The sequence below is a fragment of the Chlamydotis macqueenii genome, chromosome 17, assembly GCF_036417535.1.
Source record: "Chlamydotis macqueenii isolate bChlMac1 chromosome 17, bChlMac1.mat, whole genome shotgun sequence".
NCBI classification, from domain to species: domain Eukaryota; kingdom Metazoa; phylum Chordata; class Aves; order Otidiformes; family Otididae; genus Chlamydotis; species Chlamydotis macqueenii.
In genome coordinates, this window is record NC_141572.1 from 8,377,964 (window position 1) to 8,396,829 (window position 18,866).

General features: G+C 44.0%; 1 protein-coding gene across 2 annotated transcripts; it reads right to left on the reverse strand.

Moving 5' to 3' along the window:
* Window positions 1-196: 196 nt before the first annotated feature.
* PGAM5 (PGAM family member 5, mitochondrial serine/threonine protein phosphatase) lies at window positions 197-11,085 on the reverse strand. Of its 2 annotated transcripts, none has more exons than XM_086761201.1 (6): window positions 10,771-11,085; window positions 6,686-6,864; window positions 5,196-5,321; window positions 3,900-3,988; window positions 3,440-3,570; window positions 197-2,016 (listed from the first exon to the last, which is right to left on the reverse strand). In XM_086761201.1, exons 1-6 carry the CDS (start codon window positions 11,046-11,048, stop codon window positions 1,866-1,868), a joined length of 954 nt encoding a protein of 317 aa, XP_086617327.1. In that variant the 5' UTR covers window positions 11,049-11,085; the 3' UTR covers window positions 197-1,865. The 2 variants fall into 2 exon arrangements, with proteins under 2 accessions (XP_086617327.1, XP_086617326.1); XM_086761200.1 differs by having other exon boundaries at window positions 3,440-3,573; window positions 10,771-11,084.
* Window positions 11,086-18,866: the final 7,781 nt, after the last annotated feature.

Sequence of the window (18,866 nt, forward strand, 5' to 3'; positions counted from 1 at the left end):
GCTAGCTACTGGTCAGAGAGTACAGGTCAGCTATTTGGAGTTAAAAGGACAGAGCTGGTAAATTAACCGTTGCCCCAGGTACCGTGGGATGCAAAGGCTGCTCAGCTGGCAGAAATGCACATTGCTGTGCAGCAGGTCAGCCACATGCTACAGGAGACAGTCATAGAACTGTTCGACTGGAGAGACAAGAAAGACAGACAGACCACTTATTTTATTCAAAACCTTTAAAAAGTTAATTAATAGACAAAAACTGATAAATTATTCTCATTGCATCAATGAGAGATGATACGTCATGATGGTTTCCTCTTCCCCCAAAATTTGCACTACACGCTGATCATGTTCCGTTCCCTACCAGCCCCAGTTTCCTTGAAATGATCCTGATGTAGCAGCCCTGTACCAAACAAGCCCTTAAACCGTCTGGCTAGGTTGTGTGTCATGAATGTGCATCACACAGCTCTGACAGGAGCATGCCAAGGGTCTCAGCAGCACACCTGGTGACAAGACACCCTGTCAAACACTTGAGTTCTGTTTGCTGCCCTACAGCATTGCGCGCTATCACCCTAGCAGACAATACATACACACTTACGGTGCAATTTTTCAACATTCTGGGTAGTGAGCTAAGTTACTACCTTGGTTCAGGTGCCTAGCAAACATCCTTAAGATGAAATGCTTCTGAGCCCTCCCCTCAAAAAAAAACCCAACAAACGAACCCTAGTCTCAGCTACTTGCATTTTCCCTAGAGCGTGTCCAGCAGCGTCAGCACTGTACAGAGGGGCCACTTAAAGCATTCTCCCTGACATCTGTGCTATGCACTTGGCCTAGCAAAGCCATCCCACAGATAGTTTTACCACAGTTCAGGCAACAGCCTTAACCAGCAATTTGCTCCAGTACTGCAGAACTTCAGTCCTGAAGAAGTATTACTGCCTTGACCTCAGTGGTGGTATTTCTCTACTCTGAAAGCAAGGTATCGACACTTTAAATCAATAAAGACAGACAAGAAAGGCTCTGCTTCTCATAGATGTAAGAGTAACTGGAAGCACTTGGAGAGGATTGCTGCTTTCCTTTCCTTCCATCTTACTGCTACAAATTCATCCCTACATCAGCCTACAGACCTGGTTTTAGTTAAAGGCTTTACGAGACTGAAAAACATTGTTCAGCATCATAGCTTAAAGTACTTCCTGAGGACGGAGGAACACAACATAAGCAGCAGTTAATTCTAGCACCACAGCTCTGAGGCAAATGTGGGGGTTTTTTTTTATCCTCTTTGCTTTAGGCTCACACCCTCCAGGCACTGTTTACATGAGCTTTTTGGGGGTAGAGGGAAACAATGACACAACATAAACACACATCCTCAACAGCTTACAAAAACTGAAGCCTTATCGCTTTGTCCTTTGAACAGCTGAACACTCTGTTTGTCACCTTCTGCAAGAGCTGAAACAAGCTGGCTCATCTTCAGGTTTAGCAGCAGTGTGATAAAAGGCTGTTCCTTCCAATTCCCACACAAGAAAAATATCCACAGGAGCAAGCTTTGGTTATAGAAAGTCACAGGGGGAGGGCAAAGTCAGTGCTCTTGCAACTGCTGAGCACAGAGACATTCAATCTCCTCGTATTCCACAGCTCAGCTCAGCTCTGAGTTTTGGGAATACCTGAGGACTGGACAGCTTCAGGCTTACAAAGATTTCTTCTTTCCTGGACTGAAAGGCAGATATGAATATGTATGGAGGCAAAGGGCTAAAGGACATTTTTAAGACAGCATCACACCCCAACAAAACAGATATAAAAAAAAAATCTAGTGGTACTGTAGCTGAATGTACTAGTGCAAAGAGACTAGAGGCAGCTCCTGGACAGCCATCAGTTTTGCTCATTCAGGTGCGCGTGATTTTGTCTGGAGGCATGAAACCCGTGTCACCCAGTGTTCGAAGTGCCACTCTTCCATTCGGACGTATCACCAAGTGAGTTATACTGCCATTGTTGAGAGACATTCGCAGCCAGCCTTCTGGAGGGAACTGTAATGCTCTATTTAAAAAACAACACAAAACAAAAAAAATTCACTCATAAACAGTTACATTAACATGGCCTCACAGCATCATCTTCTGTTCCAGACAAGGGAGGAAAAAAAAAGAAAATTGTTGGTCATTCTGCAGCTTGCACGTCAATACTCCCACAGTCAGCCTCGGAAAAAAAGTATTTTTCTTGTGCAATTGGTATGAAAACGCACAATTGACAACTGGACCAGTGCCAGCAATGCACTTGCATAAGCAGAGTCCAGCAGATGGGTATGATTATTGTAGACAGGATTAATCCAAACCGACAGAAGGTGGAAGCTCTAACGTAACAACACAGAGGAGGACAAAGGGCAGAGGCTGCTCTCTGAGCCACCCGCAGCACCACAAACCCCTGTGCAGGTCAGGACAGGCAGAGAAGATGGCTCACCACTCCCACCAAAGGCCTAAGTGGCAAACAGCACCCTTCACGCACTATTTCAGCCTTACCAACACGGTACGTGAAGAGGCTGTGAGACAGGATTCATTCCACTTGCCTGTATGTGCCTATGGAAGGAATTCACCACAGCTACGTTCCATCAGCCATACTGCTCCCCAGACGTGGCAAGTAAAGTACCTTATGCTTTTTGGAGAAATGCAGTATCACAGGTCTCCAGCTATTCTAAAATTCCTAACTGAACAGCCTCAGGAGTTCAATCAAATGCAGTAAACAGTTGGAGAAAATATGAAGTTGTCTCAAACATCTTTTGTCTCAGATACTGAGGGCTAACTTCGATTTGGCTCTTAGGACAGTCTCAGAAACTAAATAACAGCTACAGTCAAGCCAGATTCAAAGGCAACACCAGATGGATTGTGTTCAATTGTCATATCAGATAGATAGCCTGGAATGGAAGGCACAGAAGAGAAGTTAAAAAGAAGAGGGAAGAAATAGGAATGAGAAAAAGTATACAAGTATTTCAAAAAAAGCCTAGGTAGCAGCAAGACGATCTTTTTTTTGGCACAGGACAGAATATTCCGTTTACTCGATCAATAATTTTAAGTATAGCCATTTTTAAGAGCTCTAAAGCAGTCCACAGAGCAGACAGGCTAGCATTTAACTAGCTCAGCTAAATAAAGCTAACTGAAATTGTTGTAGGTATTGATCAGATTAAAGTTTAATCACATCTGTCCTGCTCAAGATATATTATCTTACAGACAGTGCTTTGCTGCTAGGGAAGAGGAATAAAACAGACTCAGCTGACTGGACACAGAGGCAGGCAAAGATCCAGAACTGTTTTCTCCTTCATGAACAACCCTGATGGTAGCAAAGAGATCCGCTCTCTAATCCACATCCTCTAATGCAATACCGGATGTTACTGCTCAGCGTACACCAGCACTATTTCAGTAAAACCAGGACCTTCTGAAGAACACAGACGAACACGCGATCCACCATGTACCTGCACACGATATAGCGGATCACGTTGGCATGGCAGACAAAGATCTCGTAGCTGTCTTCTTCCTGCTTCGCGTCAGCTCTATGAATGAAGTTTCGAAAAGCAGCCTCAATTCGAGCTCCATCTTCGTAATACTGCTAATGGCACAGAGTTCAGAATTAAACACGGCTCGCAGCAGGATGTGCCACTGTCTGCATCTGCAGATGGGCTGTGTCTGAAGAGGAGTTATTTACAGGGGTGCACACCTGAGGCTGAACTAATACTTAAGGACCCTAAGTTATTTTAACTGGTTTGTACACTTACTGGGGAGGAGAAAACTATGCTGTTATCTAAGGTCTATGATGAAAAACATCAGCTCAGACACTGCAAGTTACCACCACTGTCGATATAAAGTATATTAAAAAAACCCAAAACATAACAAGTAAAGAAAAAAAAACCCCCAAACTTGAAGTAAAAAAGTTACCACAGCTTCTGGTTTCCAGTGAGAGACTGGAGGGTCTGGTTCTATAGGTGCTCCCTCTCTCAGCAGGTCAGTGCTAATTTTTTTGACTCCTAAAATATTAAATACACATTCATAAAGGAGTTGTTACTTCACATGCCACTGTAAACAGGCCCACAACTCTACAATCCATACATTTTTCACATTATTTCTTCAATAAAGTCTTCCTCTCCACTCTAAAGACCATTTTAGACTACTCACTTCCTACCAAAGGGGTGAGTCCCTCCAACACAACTGTTTTGTCATCAGCAAGACAAAGTTTGTTCCAACTGAGAACAGCCAGATCAGCTTGGCACAGCAAGCCGAGCCTTCCCAGTCCGCTGCGCTTTGAAGAAATGCACTTGCAAGGCTGTTAATCTAAAGCTGTACGTCAGTTAACGCTTACCGCTAAATAATGCTAATTAATGCTAACACTATGCTTTTGATATTTAATATTTATAGTAATAGTTTAACCTCTTACTCTGAGGAAGGAAAGATGGTTCAGGTGTTATGTTTGTTGGGTTTTTTTGTTTGTTTGGGGGCTGTTTGGGTTTCTTTGTTTTGTTGGTTTTTTTGAAGCAGCACATTTAAGAAAACAAACATAGAATGGTTAAAAGAACTGACATCCAGCTAGTCATACCTCAGTATCTGCTAAAATGCCAGATAGAATTATGTATATTCAAATATCTTTAGTCTAGAGGTCTCCTGAACAGCAGGAGAAAACAACAAAAAACCCCAATAAAACAAATACACCAGAAAAACACAACCACCCAAAAATCCGTATAAACAAAGCACCCACATTAAAAAATCCCTACACCTTTGTCAGCACGCCACATCTTCCCCTGCCCACAGGATAGCACTGCACACAAGAAGGGCCTGGTGACTAACCCAGCAAGCATCACTACAAGAACTGGAGCTCAAGAGCCTCTTCTCTCCTGCACTGCTCTCCCTGAGACCGAGGACCGAGCCAATCCTCATGACCTGTGGACAGTCCTTGCTTTACAAAATGTGTAACTGAAGAGCAACCAGCAGAGTTCCCCTACACAGCAGTACATACAGGTAGCAGCCAGTCACTCAGAGGGGCAGATCTCTCTTGTATTTTTAAAGATTAACTGGAAACAAGCAGAATTAGGGTTGTTAGTTTCTTTATAAACATAGACATATTCGCATAGGGCTAGAAGTTGGCTAAATAGTGTCTCAACCTTAAGGACAAGCTTTGAATTCTACTGGAAGCAGTTTTAAGGATCAGAAGACAATGAAAAATTAAGGAAAGTCACTTACCTGGGAGATGTTTGCTTATAATCTCAGTTGTTTCAGTTGCTCTAGTCATGGAGGAGTGGATAATCTGATCAAATTTCAATCCCAAGCTTGCCAGCCTTTGTCCAGTCAGTTCCGCCTGCTCTCGACCTTAAAAATGATATTAATTATATAGATCAGTGACACTCACGTAAGTGCCTCACACAAACTACCAAAACAGTTGTCCAATAGACATAAAAGGTCTCCATCGATGTCAGGGCTTTTTTTTTTCTTTCAAAAAATAGCTGGAAAATATTTTTACCAGAGTCACTCCTTTTCAGATCAAGCTTACTGGCCGGACAATTTCTTCCATCAGCAAGGAAAACTAGTTGGTGGGTTTTTTCAGTAAATAAGTAAGTAAACAAACAAACTTATTGAGAGACTTTCAACTAAAGTATTCAATATCCCTGCTAGCCCCATCCCAAGGGAGCCACTTCCAATATAGTGCTGGCCCCATCTGCCACCTCTGTGTTCCAGGAACACAGAAGAGGAGACTGTCAAACAGATCCGCTCAGATCTGACTGCATTTTTCTCAAAGGTAACATCAGATTGGAATCTTTAAGAACCACAGCACTTGGATATCCTAGGGAAGGCTGTATTCCATCTTTCAGGCAGGTAGGTGAAAAGCCAGACAGTTTAAGTAATTTACCCAAGGCACAGGATGAGACAGGATTAAGATTACACTTTGTTTAAGATAGCACCTCAGTCCTGAAATCAGCATTTCACTCCTGTTTGCACACTGGTGATTAAGACTTGGGGGGAAAAAAGGTGTTTATACTAAATATTTGGCACCAGACTTCAACCTCAAGCAGCACGCACTAGAATTCTTCTCCTCTCAAACAGTGTTAGCATACATATAGTCAAGAAAGTGTCCAGTGCTTTCAAAGTACTCTATTTGAGACGTAGTCACAGGATCGATGAATTAACACAGACAGAGGTTAGCCTCATTCCATGTAACTGATTAGCAGTATCCCCAGAAACAGCACTCAGTAGCAAAAGTGAAATGTATTTAATTATAAACACTGAAAGGAAAGTCAGGGGCTTTTTTTTTTTTTTTAGTACATCAGCAAATTAACCAACAGAAACACAAGCCACCTTTTAAGATACATCTATTCCAAATTTAGTCATGGAGCTAAGTTTAAAAGCCTTAGCCCTGGGGATTTATGTTAGCTAGCATGAAAATTTGCTCAAGCAACCTTAAGACAATTGGAAGTTTCCTTTGAGAAGTTTCTTCACAACTGAGTGTGTTTAGAACTCTATAAAGCACATTTTAATGTTTGGATTTAGAGGATCAAAAATGAAAAAAAAACAGACTTGTTCCTGACATCTTTCTGCCAAAGGATTCAGAAAGTGGATTAAGGTTTGGCAGTGAGACCCAGAACAGAGCTGAGTTACTGACCTGTACTCATCAGGACACAGCACATGAAAAACAATTTTCTCAAAATGCAAAGTATGTTGCTTCCAGTAATACATACCAAGTGCGGTCAGAGTTCTGTCTTTATCAGCTCGGCCATCCAAATTATATTGAGAATGACGAATAAGGAATATGTGCCTGGTGGCTTTTGCTTTGCAGTGATCTAAGCGCGAGGCAATTTCTTCTTCCCCAGTTTCTTCATTTTTCTTTTTGAGGTTGATAAGAGCCAGTGGTTCACGTCTAAACAAACACATTTAAAATATCATTCTTAGATAAGGGAGACCAGACGGCAGAGGAATTTTAGAGATCGGTAGCCTTGCCTTTTTTCTAGGTATAGTTGAAGTACTAAAATTTACCATTTAGCCATGTATATCGCAAAACTGATTAAAATAATTGTGCAACAGCTATAAATAAAAGCCTGCATTAAAACAAACAAACAAAAAGTTAATGCTGTAGGTGAAAAGGTGTAACTGACATAGTTAAATTCGCTGTTTAGCGACAGCCACCCCTCAGTTCTTGGGGGAAAAAAGCAACAAACAGAAAAAGTTAAATCCTAATGCAAACAGATGGTGTACACTGAAACATACGAAACCTACAGTCTGGACAAGAAGATTATAAAAACTAGCAGAGACTTTACATTTGAATTCCTGTTGATTCAATAGTTGTTCCTGGGATTTTCAGTCACAGATGTAACTGTAGGTTTTTTTACAAGAAAAACTCACCATGAATGACACCCAGGAAAAGAGGATGAGGTGCTGACTGATCATCCAGGAAAGAAAGTGTTCCGTACCTAAAAGCCCTTGTGATAACACCTACAAAATTTGCACTTTGCCAATCACATTTACAGCAAATGACTAAACCTCCCCCCTCAGCAATATCCTAGAAAGTCTCCAACTTTCTGCAGTGCACATTGAGAAATATTTCGTGCTTTAAACGAGGTCACATCAAGTCTCTCCAGTAACACTTTTATTTTTCAGCCTGGAGTGCTTGTTTATCCTTTCATCTTTTTCATCACTCTCCCTCCTCAGGCCACTTCAATCTTTCTTCTGTTTTGTCACACTGCACACTAGTCCTCCTTTCTGCACACCACAACCCTACCTCTTGCACATCACCCACACAGTTGATCCGGTTCCTCAAGAGGACGCTGGGCACTGTGGATCTTCCCCTCCCTCCCCCAGAATCACAGATTTCCTACTGCTGACACCAACACTGCACTACCATCAACAACCCTGCCCAAATCTTCCACAGATTAGTCTTCCGGCCCCTCTCTGCACTGATCCCCTACTCCATTACTACAAATCCTTTTGCTATGTCTCTCCGCCTTGGAGCGTAAATCCTTTCCCTTTACCTAAAGGGCAGTTAATTTATTTAATTCATAACAGACTTCACATCTTCCATTATTATAATTAAACTTGTTCCTTTGTTTGTTTATAAATTTTTAATCAAGAATACAATTTTTATTCAGTTTGAGACAAACTAATTCAGTCATAGGAAACTGCTGTTCCACATACCTATTTCTACAGTTCACAGCAAGATCGGCTTTAAAAAGCTCTGCATCCGTTTTGCTTTAGTAAAGACGTGATCTCTACTGAACAATGAGGCTCAATACATTCCTTAAGCTGTCAACTAAATTCAGCAAGGCACTAAAAATGAAACAATAGTCCAATAATAAGATGTTCCATTGCTATTTCATAGGATACTTGTTTTGATTCAGTAGAAACTGTATTGCTGGAAAGATACAGTAGGAAAATAGAAAAAAATGAAAAATTCAAGCACATTTGTGCAGTAACATAGGGATTAATTCACCCTGTGGCAGAAACACATTATAAAAATGCCTGAGTGAAAGTCCTGTACTCTCCTCTCCAGCACCTCTGAGTTATTCAATGGTAATACATGCTTTGAAAAGCAACACATGCTTTAACAAGTCTTGAGAAGACAACCAAGCTTAACAATATTTTTAGCATAAGCTAGTTTTAAGAAAGTTTATGTGCAGGAAAACTTTTAACACTGTTAAGATGTAAGTAAGTTCTTTTAGGCTGCTGACACTCAGAAGGTGACAAATGTGGTTTCCTGCATTCCCTTATTAAAAAAATAAAAATAAAATAAAATCACCCAAGATCATATCAGTCAGCCTGACAAATGTTTTATTCTTCTAACATACTTCAAAATCCAGATATTTCTAGTTTTATTTCTAATAAAACTACTTGCAAGATCCACTCAGAAAATATAGGAAGGTACCTGAAGCCCAGAAAATTATACAGTAATTAAAAGGTTTTTTTCCCCTCTCCTAAACCAAGCTTTTGAACAGAAGCTTAATTAGAACAGATTTCAGATAAAGTATTTTACATGAACGAAACTGTATCTAGTCTTCTCCAAAAACTGAGCTGTACAATTCCTGTGTAAGCAGCACATTCCAACGCAACATCCCAGGTGCAGCATCACATTGGCGTTGGACTAGGTGCCCGTCAAAGGTCCCTTCCAACCCAAACTATTCTATGATTCTATATCAGAGCTATAGGAAGTTTGAAAGCAAGATACTCACACTACTTTGTTTCAAACTTCAAAAGCCATCAGTTGTTAAGAATATTGTAATATCCGGTTATTTGCTCACAACTTGACTTTGCAAATCATTCCCCACCCCTGAAGAGAACTGCTCAGATGCTCTGTGTATTTATAAGCCATTTAACATCTCTACATGTTAGGCGTTTCTGCCAACTTCATCCAAATATCAAAATTAGGACTTCAACCAGGCACAGCCGAAGCCATATCACACCAACTGGTGGACACCAAGCAGCAGAAAACATGTTTACATGACACACTTCCACTGTTTGCGCACTATGACGAATGGTGACACAGTACACTGCCCTTAACCACTATTAAGTGTTATCTAGCTTTATTTGCTCAGGCAGTTCTCACAGCTACATCAGTTATAGCACAATCTCTACTTCCTGAGTTGGTTGAAAAACCTCCATGGTATAAGAGTCTGAAAGTACTTTAGAAAGTATTTTAGAAGAAAATCAACCGTTTAGCAAAACCAGGAAGGCCTGGATCTGCAGTTAAACAAGTGGCTTTAGCACCTCCCTCAATGCAACTGCGTAAACAGGTACAACCTTATTTAATTAAAGTTTTATTTTCATAATTAGGCTGTACATTGCCCTACTTATATAAGCATTTGACCCTGGAGCATCTCAAAAACCAAAACAGGATGCATTACACAATAAAAATCTGTTAGTGCTTAAGCGTGGATTTACTGCGATTAAACCGGCGCCTGACAGAAGTCTCTCTGGGGAGGCAGTTCTACCAGACGGAAGCTAAATGAGCCAAAGCTCAATACAGATATTTGCACATTCTAATTAAAGAACCAGGAAAAATGTAGTTAACCCTTGGGTGAATGTATTTGTGCACTACGAAGAACACAGCTACGTTAGGTTCAAAGGACCATTACCTTAACCAGGATTTAAGAACACCAACTCGCAGTTTCATGGGCAGCACAAGCAGCAGGCCCAGCACGCCCAAACGTTTTTTTACCCACAAGGGCGCTGTTACCGAACAGCAAAACGTCGCCATAAATATGGTTAACACCGTGTTAAAAAATACAGGCACGTCTTCCAGACCGCGCTCACGTTTATCACAAAGCTACGGCTTCGCAGTCTCACGGGGTGAAAGCATTAAAATAAAGAGACCCGCACATCTTTAGAGAGGGGAAAGTCTCGGAGCTGCCTAAAACAAAACACAGGGAAGGTGTCCCTTCGGAGAACTCAGGTGCTCTGGAATTCTCACGAATTTCATCTCTATTCTGCTTTGAACAATTTACCGCCTAAAATGTCACCGGCCAAGGAGTCCCGCGGCCTCGGCCTCGCCCCTGGAGCGCCGGGGGCTCCGTCCCAGGGCTGCGTGCTCGCCTCGGCCCAGCCGCGGGCCAGCGGCGCCGGGGCCGGCTCGGCGCGGAGGCAGCTCCGCGGGGGAGCCCGGGGCCTCCCCCGCCCGTCCGAGGGGCGCTCACGGCTCGGACCGGGCGGATTTAAGGGCAGCGCCCGCCGCATCCCCCGCACCGGGGGGTCCCTCCTGGCCCCTCACCAGAGCCGCCGCCCGGGAGCGGGGTCCGCACCCCGGCGGGGGCGGGAGAGCCCGCCACCGCAGCCCTACCTGTCCCAGTTGTTGTCCCAGTAGCCGCCGGTACTGGCGGGTCTCTCGATCCAGCCGGGAGCCGGCGGGCAGGAGGCGGCGGCGGCGGGCGGCAGCAGCAGCAAACCCGGCGGCGCCGCGGAGGCGGGGGAAACGGCGGTGGCGGCGGCAGAGCCCCCCGGCCGCGGCTCGTTGTCGCCGGTGCGGGCCGGCTGCTTGCCCACAACGACGGCGGAGAAGAGGACGGAGCCACCGGCCAGCCCGCAGGCGGCCAGCGCCAAGGCGCGGCGGAACGACATGGCGCGGTGCGGCGGCCCGCGTGCCCCTTCAGGCCCAGCGCCGCCCGCCGAACGTGCCGCGCCGCCCCGCCCTGGACGGAACGCGGCGTGGGGCAAGATTGCTCCGCGAAGGCTCCCGGCGCCGGACTGGGGAGGACGGGGACTGCACAAACCCCGGCCCGGCCCCTCTCGCTCAGCCGCGGGGTCTGAGGCTCTCGGGCGGCGCCCGGAGAGCTGAGCCCGCCTCAGGCTGGGGGAGCCTGGGCCTTGGGCCTGCCCTCAGGGCAGCCCGAGCTCAGCCTCCCTCAGCCGGGCTGCTGAGGTGTTGAGCCGGGGGCCTGGGCAGCGGGCTGGAGGGGCTGATGGTGCCCAGCCGGGCGAAAACTGGTTTCTGCCCCGGCCAGGGGGCTGGGAGCCTGGTGAGGGCTGGGCAAGGAGGTGGTCCCCAGCCTGCGCTGGTTGTAACGGCCTAGCGCAGGTGCGAGTGCGAGCCACTCCACCACAGAAAGCAGAGGCTGCAACCTTCACGGGTAAAGACACGCATCGTATTTCGTTATAAGCCCTGAGGTGACTTACACAGGAATCAATCTCTTACAGTTTGTATTGGGTTCCCAGCCTTGGAAACCAGGAACCAGGGTTCTGGGAAATACAACTGCCCTCAGCAGAGCTGAGCTGGCTTACGCCAGGGCTGTGCATTCCTGGCCATGTTGTAGCCTCTCTCACCTGAATGCTGCTTCTCACTTCCCAAGGACACTCCTTTCAGAAGCAAGATCTCAGTTTAGCTCCACCAGCGTTGCATTGTACAGAAGAAACTATGTGGTCAAACTGGTACATTAATTATCTGTACATTAGCAATGGTACTGCCTTAATAACCTCACAACAGAAGCCTTGGGGAAAGAGAAGCAGAACACAGCACCTTTTTCCTGAGCTGACATCTGAAATTCAGCATGGATTTCTGCCTGTTAAATTCAGCAGTTTGCAAACGGTGACAGAAATCATATTGAACCTGAGTCTTAGGATGCTGGCAGATTTTACAGATGCCATTATTCAGCCTTTGCCTATTTAATTATGCATTCTTATTATTCCCATCCACCTGTTCAAGTTTCGCCTCCCTGCCCACATTCCCTTTCAAGCTTCGTCTCCCTGCCCACATTCCCCGCACTACAAACTGCGCTATTCACATAATTCCACTAATATGCCAGCTGGGTCCACGGTTTCCAACAGCCAGAGTTCAGTTGGTGTGAATGACCCCAGAACAAATTAAAATAGTCTGTTCCCTCCCCCAAGGACGCAGAGAGCGGCTCTGCTTAGTCGCAGTGCTAACAGGCTCCTTCGTTCTGCGGGACTTAGAGCAGAACTACAAGGATGCTGTGCCTGCCCAAAAGAAGTTAAACCACTTTCTTTCTGCTAAAGAAGTTAAACCACTTTCCAGCTTTCCCAGCTGAATGTCTTTCCCCTGTCCACCACTTTGTGTCTCTGTCTCACACACAGATGGTGCAGATAGAGAAACAGATCTGACTGGTACAGGTCCTTTGGCTCTAGGACATTTTACAGACCAACAGTGGCCCCCACGGGCCACAGAAGTGGATCAAAGACCCTGATAAAAATTTGCTACAGACAAGAGGTTTTTTCCCCATCCTTCTTGCCTGCCTCATTCTCTATATTTAAGGTACTCAGATTTCTGTTTCTTCTCATATAGCTTTAAAATTTTAATTGGGTTGTTTTTCTGTCATTTATCTTGGAAATATTAGCCCTTATCATAGAGGCAGGCACATGTATTCATACTGTATCTATACTGTGTATGTTCTTTCTCATTAGGAGCTCAGAAGGAGAAAGTTTATTTTCAAAACTTCAAAACTTCACATCCAATTCCTCCTAAGTAGCACAGTTCTTTTTCCCCAGTTCTCAGTCTCCTAGCTTCCTGCAAAGGACTTCTAAATCTTTCCCCCCCACAATGCCTTTTCTCTTCTATCCCTCATTCTCCATTAACTGTCCCACTTGTATCCTACCTCTTCCCCTCCAGCCTGCCCTCTAACTTGAATGCCAGATGCTGTATTTGACCTCCAACAACTCACAAAAGAAGGAAAAAACCACACCAGATACCATCACTCACCTGAGGACAGGGACAGGCTGAAGCTGCATGGGACAAACACTACAATTCCTGATAAATCTCTCAATTGCTTGAACTGAACTCTAAAGTTCTATGGTTCAGTCTGAAATTTCAGTGCTATTAAAGATGCATCAATTGCACAAATAATCTGCCACTTGAGGTCAAAATCCCAGTACAGACACAATCTCCTGAGTGCGTGACAGTGGCACCAACTTACACCAGGGCTGAACTCCGCTCACCACCAGAGAAGTCTGAAACTCTTGTTAAGTTATAATCAAAATTGTTTCCTCAGCAAAAATGTATTGCTGAACATCTGGGCAATCTCATTGTGCTAGAAAATGAAAATGGATAACATTGATTGTCTGCCTCAGTGCTGCATTTTGGATGTCATTCTTCTACAATAACCCTTCACCATCAGAAATCTCCTCTGCAAACGCTCACATTCTGCAGTTTATTTTTGCTTGGTTTAGGTACTAATACACTTATACAATTTATGTGCAAAAGTCTTTTGAGATTACCTTAGATCTTAGTCAGCAAGTCCAAAAATGTTATTTTTAGATTAGATTATGTTAACTGTTTTGTAAAACTTGCAAATCATTTAGATTAAAAACATCTCTAAAAATAATTTGTTGAAAGTTACCACTAGCTTGAATACACAGTCCTGCATTACATTAATAACTACTTAACTTCTTCCTGTTTTTTTTTTTAAATATATATTCATATTGCTACTTTTGTAATCGTTTTATTGTGTTGTATTTCATCTGTAAGCAGCAAATCCATCTAAGAGGATAACAACCTACTGATGTTACCCACTAATGGAATTATTCTGTTAGCTAAAACAGTAAATGCTTGTGCTACTGATGCCACCGGTCCAACACCCAGGGATGATTCCCAGGGGGTTATCCCATTTCCATGGCTAGATGCAGAGATACCTTCAAGCAAGGTGCCCAAGGTTACGGTGGCCTCCTAACTACATTGCGAGCAGAAGTCAGAAAGCCAGTATGATTGGCAGAAAAGTCAGTACAGATGTGGCCTGACAAACACTGCTGCTTTCCCCTGGCAGGCAGAAGAACCTTGTGACAACAGCAGGAGCAAGGCAGCCCTCGGGGTTAACCTCCCTGCACCGGGAATACCAAGAATTTCTGCTTTCTGTATAGGACTTGGATCACTACAGGCATGAGTCACTGTTTGGATGTTTTACCTTTAGCTACAGGGAGAGCAAGGGCAGGTCTCTAGCCTACAATTGGCAAGCAAAATTTATGAACTTATAGGCATTTTTTAAAGTAAAGCAAGTAGAGTAATAAAAGGACATTTGAAATGATGAAAATGTGGCTTTGAAAAGCCTTTTCTGTGACCCCAAGCACATGTACTCACCATGTATCACCTTCCCAATGGAAAAAAAAAAAAAAAAATAAAATAAATTTGTTCTCAAACGAGATAGAGAGAGAGAGAGGAAAAAAGGAAACATGATGTAATTTGATCTGAATGTATTCAGACGTATACTGTGGACTTACTGCTGGCCTTCTTAAAGGAAATATTGATGTCATCCTGGCCTGCTTCAGATCCAGCAAAATTTAAATTATATACTAGTTTAAACTTTTGGGTTATAAAATGATGCTACTTAAGCTCACTTAATACATTTTTTATAGAGCAAGAGAGAATTCTACTTTTAAGCAACTTTGGTTTGTATGACGTGACCAGTTAAAAAATAAAAGTATCTCAGACACTGCTGTAAAGAACTTCTCTTCTTTCCTCTGACCGAATCTCTGTACTTACTCCTTTAGCAAGGGGTAAGCCTCTTCAGTGCACTGTGACTAAACACTGAGAATTTTAAAAAATCTCTTTGCAAGGTCTTGTACTTCTTAAATTGTCCCCAAATGGCTGATACTGCCATGACAGGACAGCTATAGGTTAATAGTCTGTCTTCTGCATATTGGTGTTATGAAGCCTTCCCTCTTCCCTGATGGAAAGTATGAGAAAGGAGTTGCTACAGAGAGCAAAAATAAAAACTTTTAGAAAACTCCTTCAGGGGTGGGGGGGTATTACCTGCCAGATCTTCAGTTGCTCTAGAATCACACGGGTGCGTGCCTTGAATGCTACAGGGCACTGCAGATCTATGCCAATGCATACATCCCATCGTGTACAGGGTATCATGGTTTTAGCTTTAGGTGTCCAACAGTTTATTATCGACAAGTCCTTCTCAGTGCCTTAGCTTTCCATCAGTTAAAACTAGAAGGTGTCACTCTAAGAAATACAAACATTCGAAGTTACAAGTCAAAAGACACATCAAAAATGTATTTGTCAAAGTAAATATCTAAAAAAAAAAAAAAAGTAATTTCTGAACTGGTAAACTAGTTTTATTAATACAGTCTGTAGCCCTTTCGTAAGTAAACACTTCCAGTCCTACCCCTGAAGTTATACTCATGACACTAAGGGTTTATAATAGCAATACTAACACTGCATTATCTAATGTAACACTCTAATAAATAGTGATGTATCACGCCAGAAGGCTTTAATTTGAAACAGATGGTCTAAAGAATGGAAACATAAGCAAAGTCTTTTACTGTAATCACTAGCCAGGAAACAAAAGGGGATTTTATATTATTGCCTCAAGAACCACACTCCCCCCCAAACGTTTTTGTCTTAGATAACAGTGAACTTTTATTTTGCTAATGAAGCACAGGTGCTGCTGATAGCTCACAACAATGAAACAGAACTCAGGCATTTTTAATAATCCTGATTAGCAAGTGAGAATTTGCTTTTGCAACAGCCCTGGCTGCTTTTGCAAAGTTCAACTGATCACTTTTTAAATAATTTACTTTTTTTTTTTTCTGTTTTAGAAAGGAAAATAAATTTGTAGTTGTTACAGACTTGATAGTGTTGCCTTCTGTTGCCTTTGCTAGTAACAGTCACTACTAAGCACTTAGTATTTAGGCACCACAGTCTATGCCCTAAATCCAGCTCTGCTTTTAGGTGCACTGGCAAACCATTAAAAGATCTGCAAAATTCACTTAGCAGGAAAGAGAGCACTCTGCTTGCAAAATCATTTGACGTGCTGTGACATACATAATTACACAGTTTAGGGGATTTCTCGTTTTAACAATCCATTTGCTTTACAAGAAACATAAAGGCAAAATTCTAGCTCGCTCAAAATGGATATCCTTTCCTATCTCCCTGTCAGGAGCTGTTTCAGATATTCCCTGCTTTACTTCAGCGAAATAACCCTAGGGATGACCTTGGCACAGGCTGTCTAACCCCTGCTGTTCCTTTTTTTTTTTTTTTGAAATAAGCATTTAAACACAGTGTTTTCACATACAAGCTTCAGTAAGGCCGTGCAGGCAAAACCCTGGGATGAAATAGTTTTTGGGGAAGTGACGCTAACTACAGGTCTGGAGAAGCTGTAAGACAGTCAGCCACATACGTGACATTCTGTGCTGGTGACATGGCAGAAATAGCAGCTGCAGCTCGGATTTAGCTAGACAGGCTTTCCAAACACCACCCTTGTTTCGGAGAGACTAAGGCCCGGACCAACCAAAGCACTTGCTTAGACAACACCTACCTTTAAATACATGAGTAATCTTTCTGAAGTCAGTGGACCTTGTCAGTGGACTTGTGCCAGTGTTTAAAAACCCCACGCTTCTCAGGAGAAATAATGTGCTTGTGTTCTGGTTTTGTTTAGTGAGGGGGAGCCTAAGGTGGCAGCTTCTGTAGGAAACTGCTAGGAGTTGCTCCCCTTTGTTGAGTGGACTCGGCTGGGCCTAGGGCGGACCAAGGCCAAACCAATTGGTAGCAGAATGTCCCATGATAACACCTCTGTGATAATGTATTTAAGAAGGGAAAACAGGAAAAAAAAAAAAAAAAAAAAAAAAAAAAAAAAAGAAGAGGAGATGTGAAGCAGCTGAGCGGGGAAAGTGCGAGCCTTGTGGGCCTTGCAGGCCTCACCCTCTGGCCTCCCGCCGGGCAGCCGACTGGGCCCAACTCAGCCCGGCCTGGCTGCAAGAAGTGGAGAGGAGATGAGAAGTGAATAAGATGTAAAAAGGATCCCGAGAGGCGTCTGCCAGCCTGTTGTGAGGAATGGCTGCAGATGCCAAGGTCAGTTCAGAAGGAGGAGGAGGAGTAATGCGGCTCCTGGCCAAGATTCCCCTGCAGCCCATGGTGACGACCATGGTGGAGCAGGTTGTCCCCCTGCAGTCCATGGAGGTCCACGGAGGAGCAGGTTGTCCCCCTGCAGCCCATGGAGGTCCACGGAGGGGCAGAGATCCACCTGCAGCCCGTGGAGGACCCCACGCCAGAGCAGGTGGAGGCCTGAAGGAGGCTGTGGCCCGTGGAGGGCGGGCTGGGGCAGCTGTTCTAGAGGGACTGCACCCCGTGGAAGAGATGACCCACGCCGGAGCAGTTTCACGAAGGACTGTGGCCCGTGGGAGGGACCACACGAAGGAGCAGGAGGAATGCGAGGAGTTCTTACCCCGATGATGATGTAGCGGCGTAAAGCAACGTGTGATGAACTGACCACGACCCCTGTTCCCTCTTCCCCGCCCTGTGCCGCTCGGGGGGGAAGGTAGTAGAGATAATGTTAAGTCCTGGAAGAGGTTATCTTGTTCCCTGTCTCATTCTCCTGCTAGTTTTAGAAATAAATGAATCGTTTTCCCCAAGTCGAGTCTGTTTTGCCCATGACGGTAATGTTAAGGATTTCTCCCTGTCCTTATCTCAAGCCTTGACCCGTTTTTTCTTATATTATCTCCCCCTAATCTCTTGGAGGGTGGGGGGAGTGAGAGAGAGACTGCGTAGTCTGGTCCCGATTGGGGCTGAACTACAACAGCTTGACAGTCACTTTTATCAGGTTTGGGGAGTTTTGGAGAGGTAGCATTTTTGTATTTCAAGCTTTTCTCTGCAATGCTGAAGACATGTTTTCCCCCCTCTCTAGTGAAAAACTCAGAAACTCCTATAAGCAAGTGTTTACTTGAGACTTCAGGAGCTTGTGGTCTTAAAAATCCCAAGCATTGTGAGATCAGTCCAAATAGCTTGAGAAGTAAGAAAAGTTAATGGGATATTCAACTGTTTAAACACAGATGTGTGCTTAAGTGTCTTATTACACATCAGTCACATTATCTAGTAAGCTTGGTAGAAAGCCAATAGCTAAGAATTCTTTAATATTAATTGCTGTTCTCTTGACTTACTGTGTGACACACACTTCAGTAAGAAATGGCCTGAGAGCATTGTCCTGGGTACTCTACAGAGGCTGTGTGAGCACAGGCTCCTTGCAGACCCTGTGTGGATGAATTTCACACTGTGTTCACTTGGTTTGTACCTCTAGGGAGAATACCAGTGGAAAGATGAATTTGTCTCAGAGACAGTATTTCTCAAGAAAAAAGGGATGTAACGTCATGTAAGTCTGCATGACTGATGAGACACAGAAATAGCCTTGCCTCTGCTGACAGAGATGATGAGTGAGCAGAGTGAGCAGTGCTGTCTCCTGACAGTGCGGTCAAGAGCCATTGCATCCAAATAAGAGGAGTTAGGACCAATGTCTGTTCAGGGTTTATTTTCACCTGAGCAAAAAATGCAAAGTTCAGGACTGAAGAAATAGCATCTAATCTCAGTTACAACAATCAGCACCTGGATCCTGTGGAAGTACTCCAGACTTCCATGAGTATAACTGGCACCTGTCCTACAGCCTAACGTGCACACTCCCACACTCTGAATCTCCTAGCTGAGAGCAGCACATAATG

Excerpts from the sequence above, each read along its gene's own strand:
- PGAM5 (XM_086761200.1), bottom strand. The coding sequence starts at position 11,048 with ATGTCGTTCCGCCGCGCCTTGGCGCTGGCCGCCTGCGGGCTGGCCGGT. Across the intron at positions 3,989-5,195 it reads TATAAGCAAACATCTCCCAG|GAGTCAAAAAAATTAGCACT; the intron begins GTAAGTGACTTT and ends TTAATATTTTAG. Across the intron at positions 2,017-3,439 it reads ATCCGCTATATCGTGTGCAG|AGCATTACAGTTCCCTCCAG; the intron begins GTACATGGTGGA and ends TTTTTTAAATAG.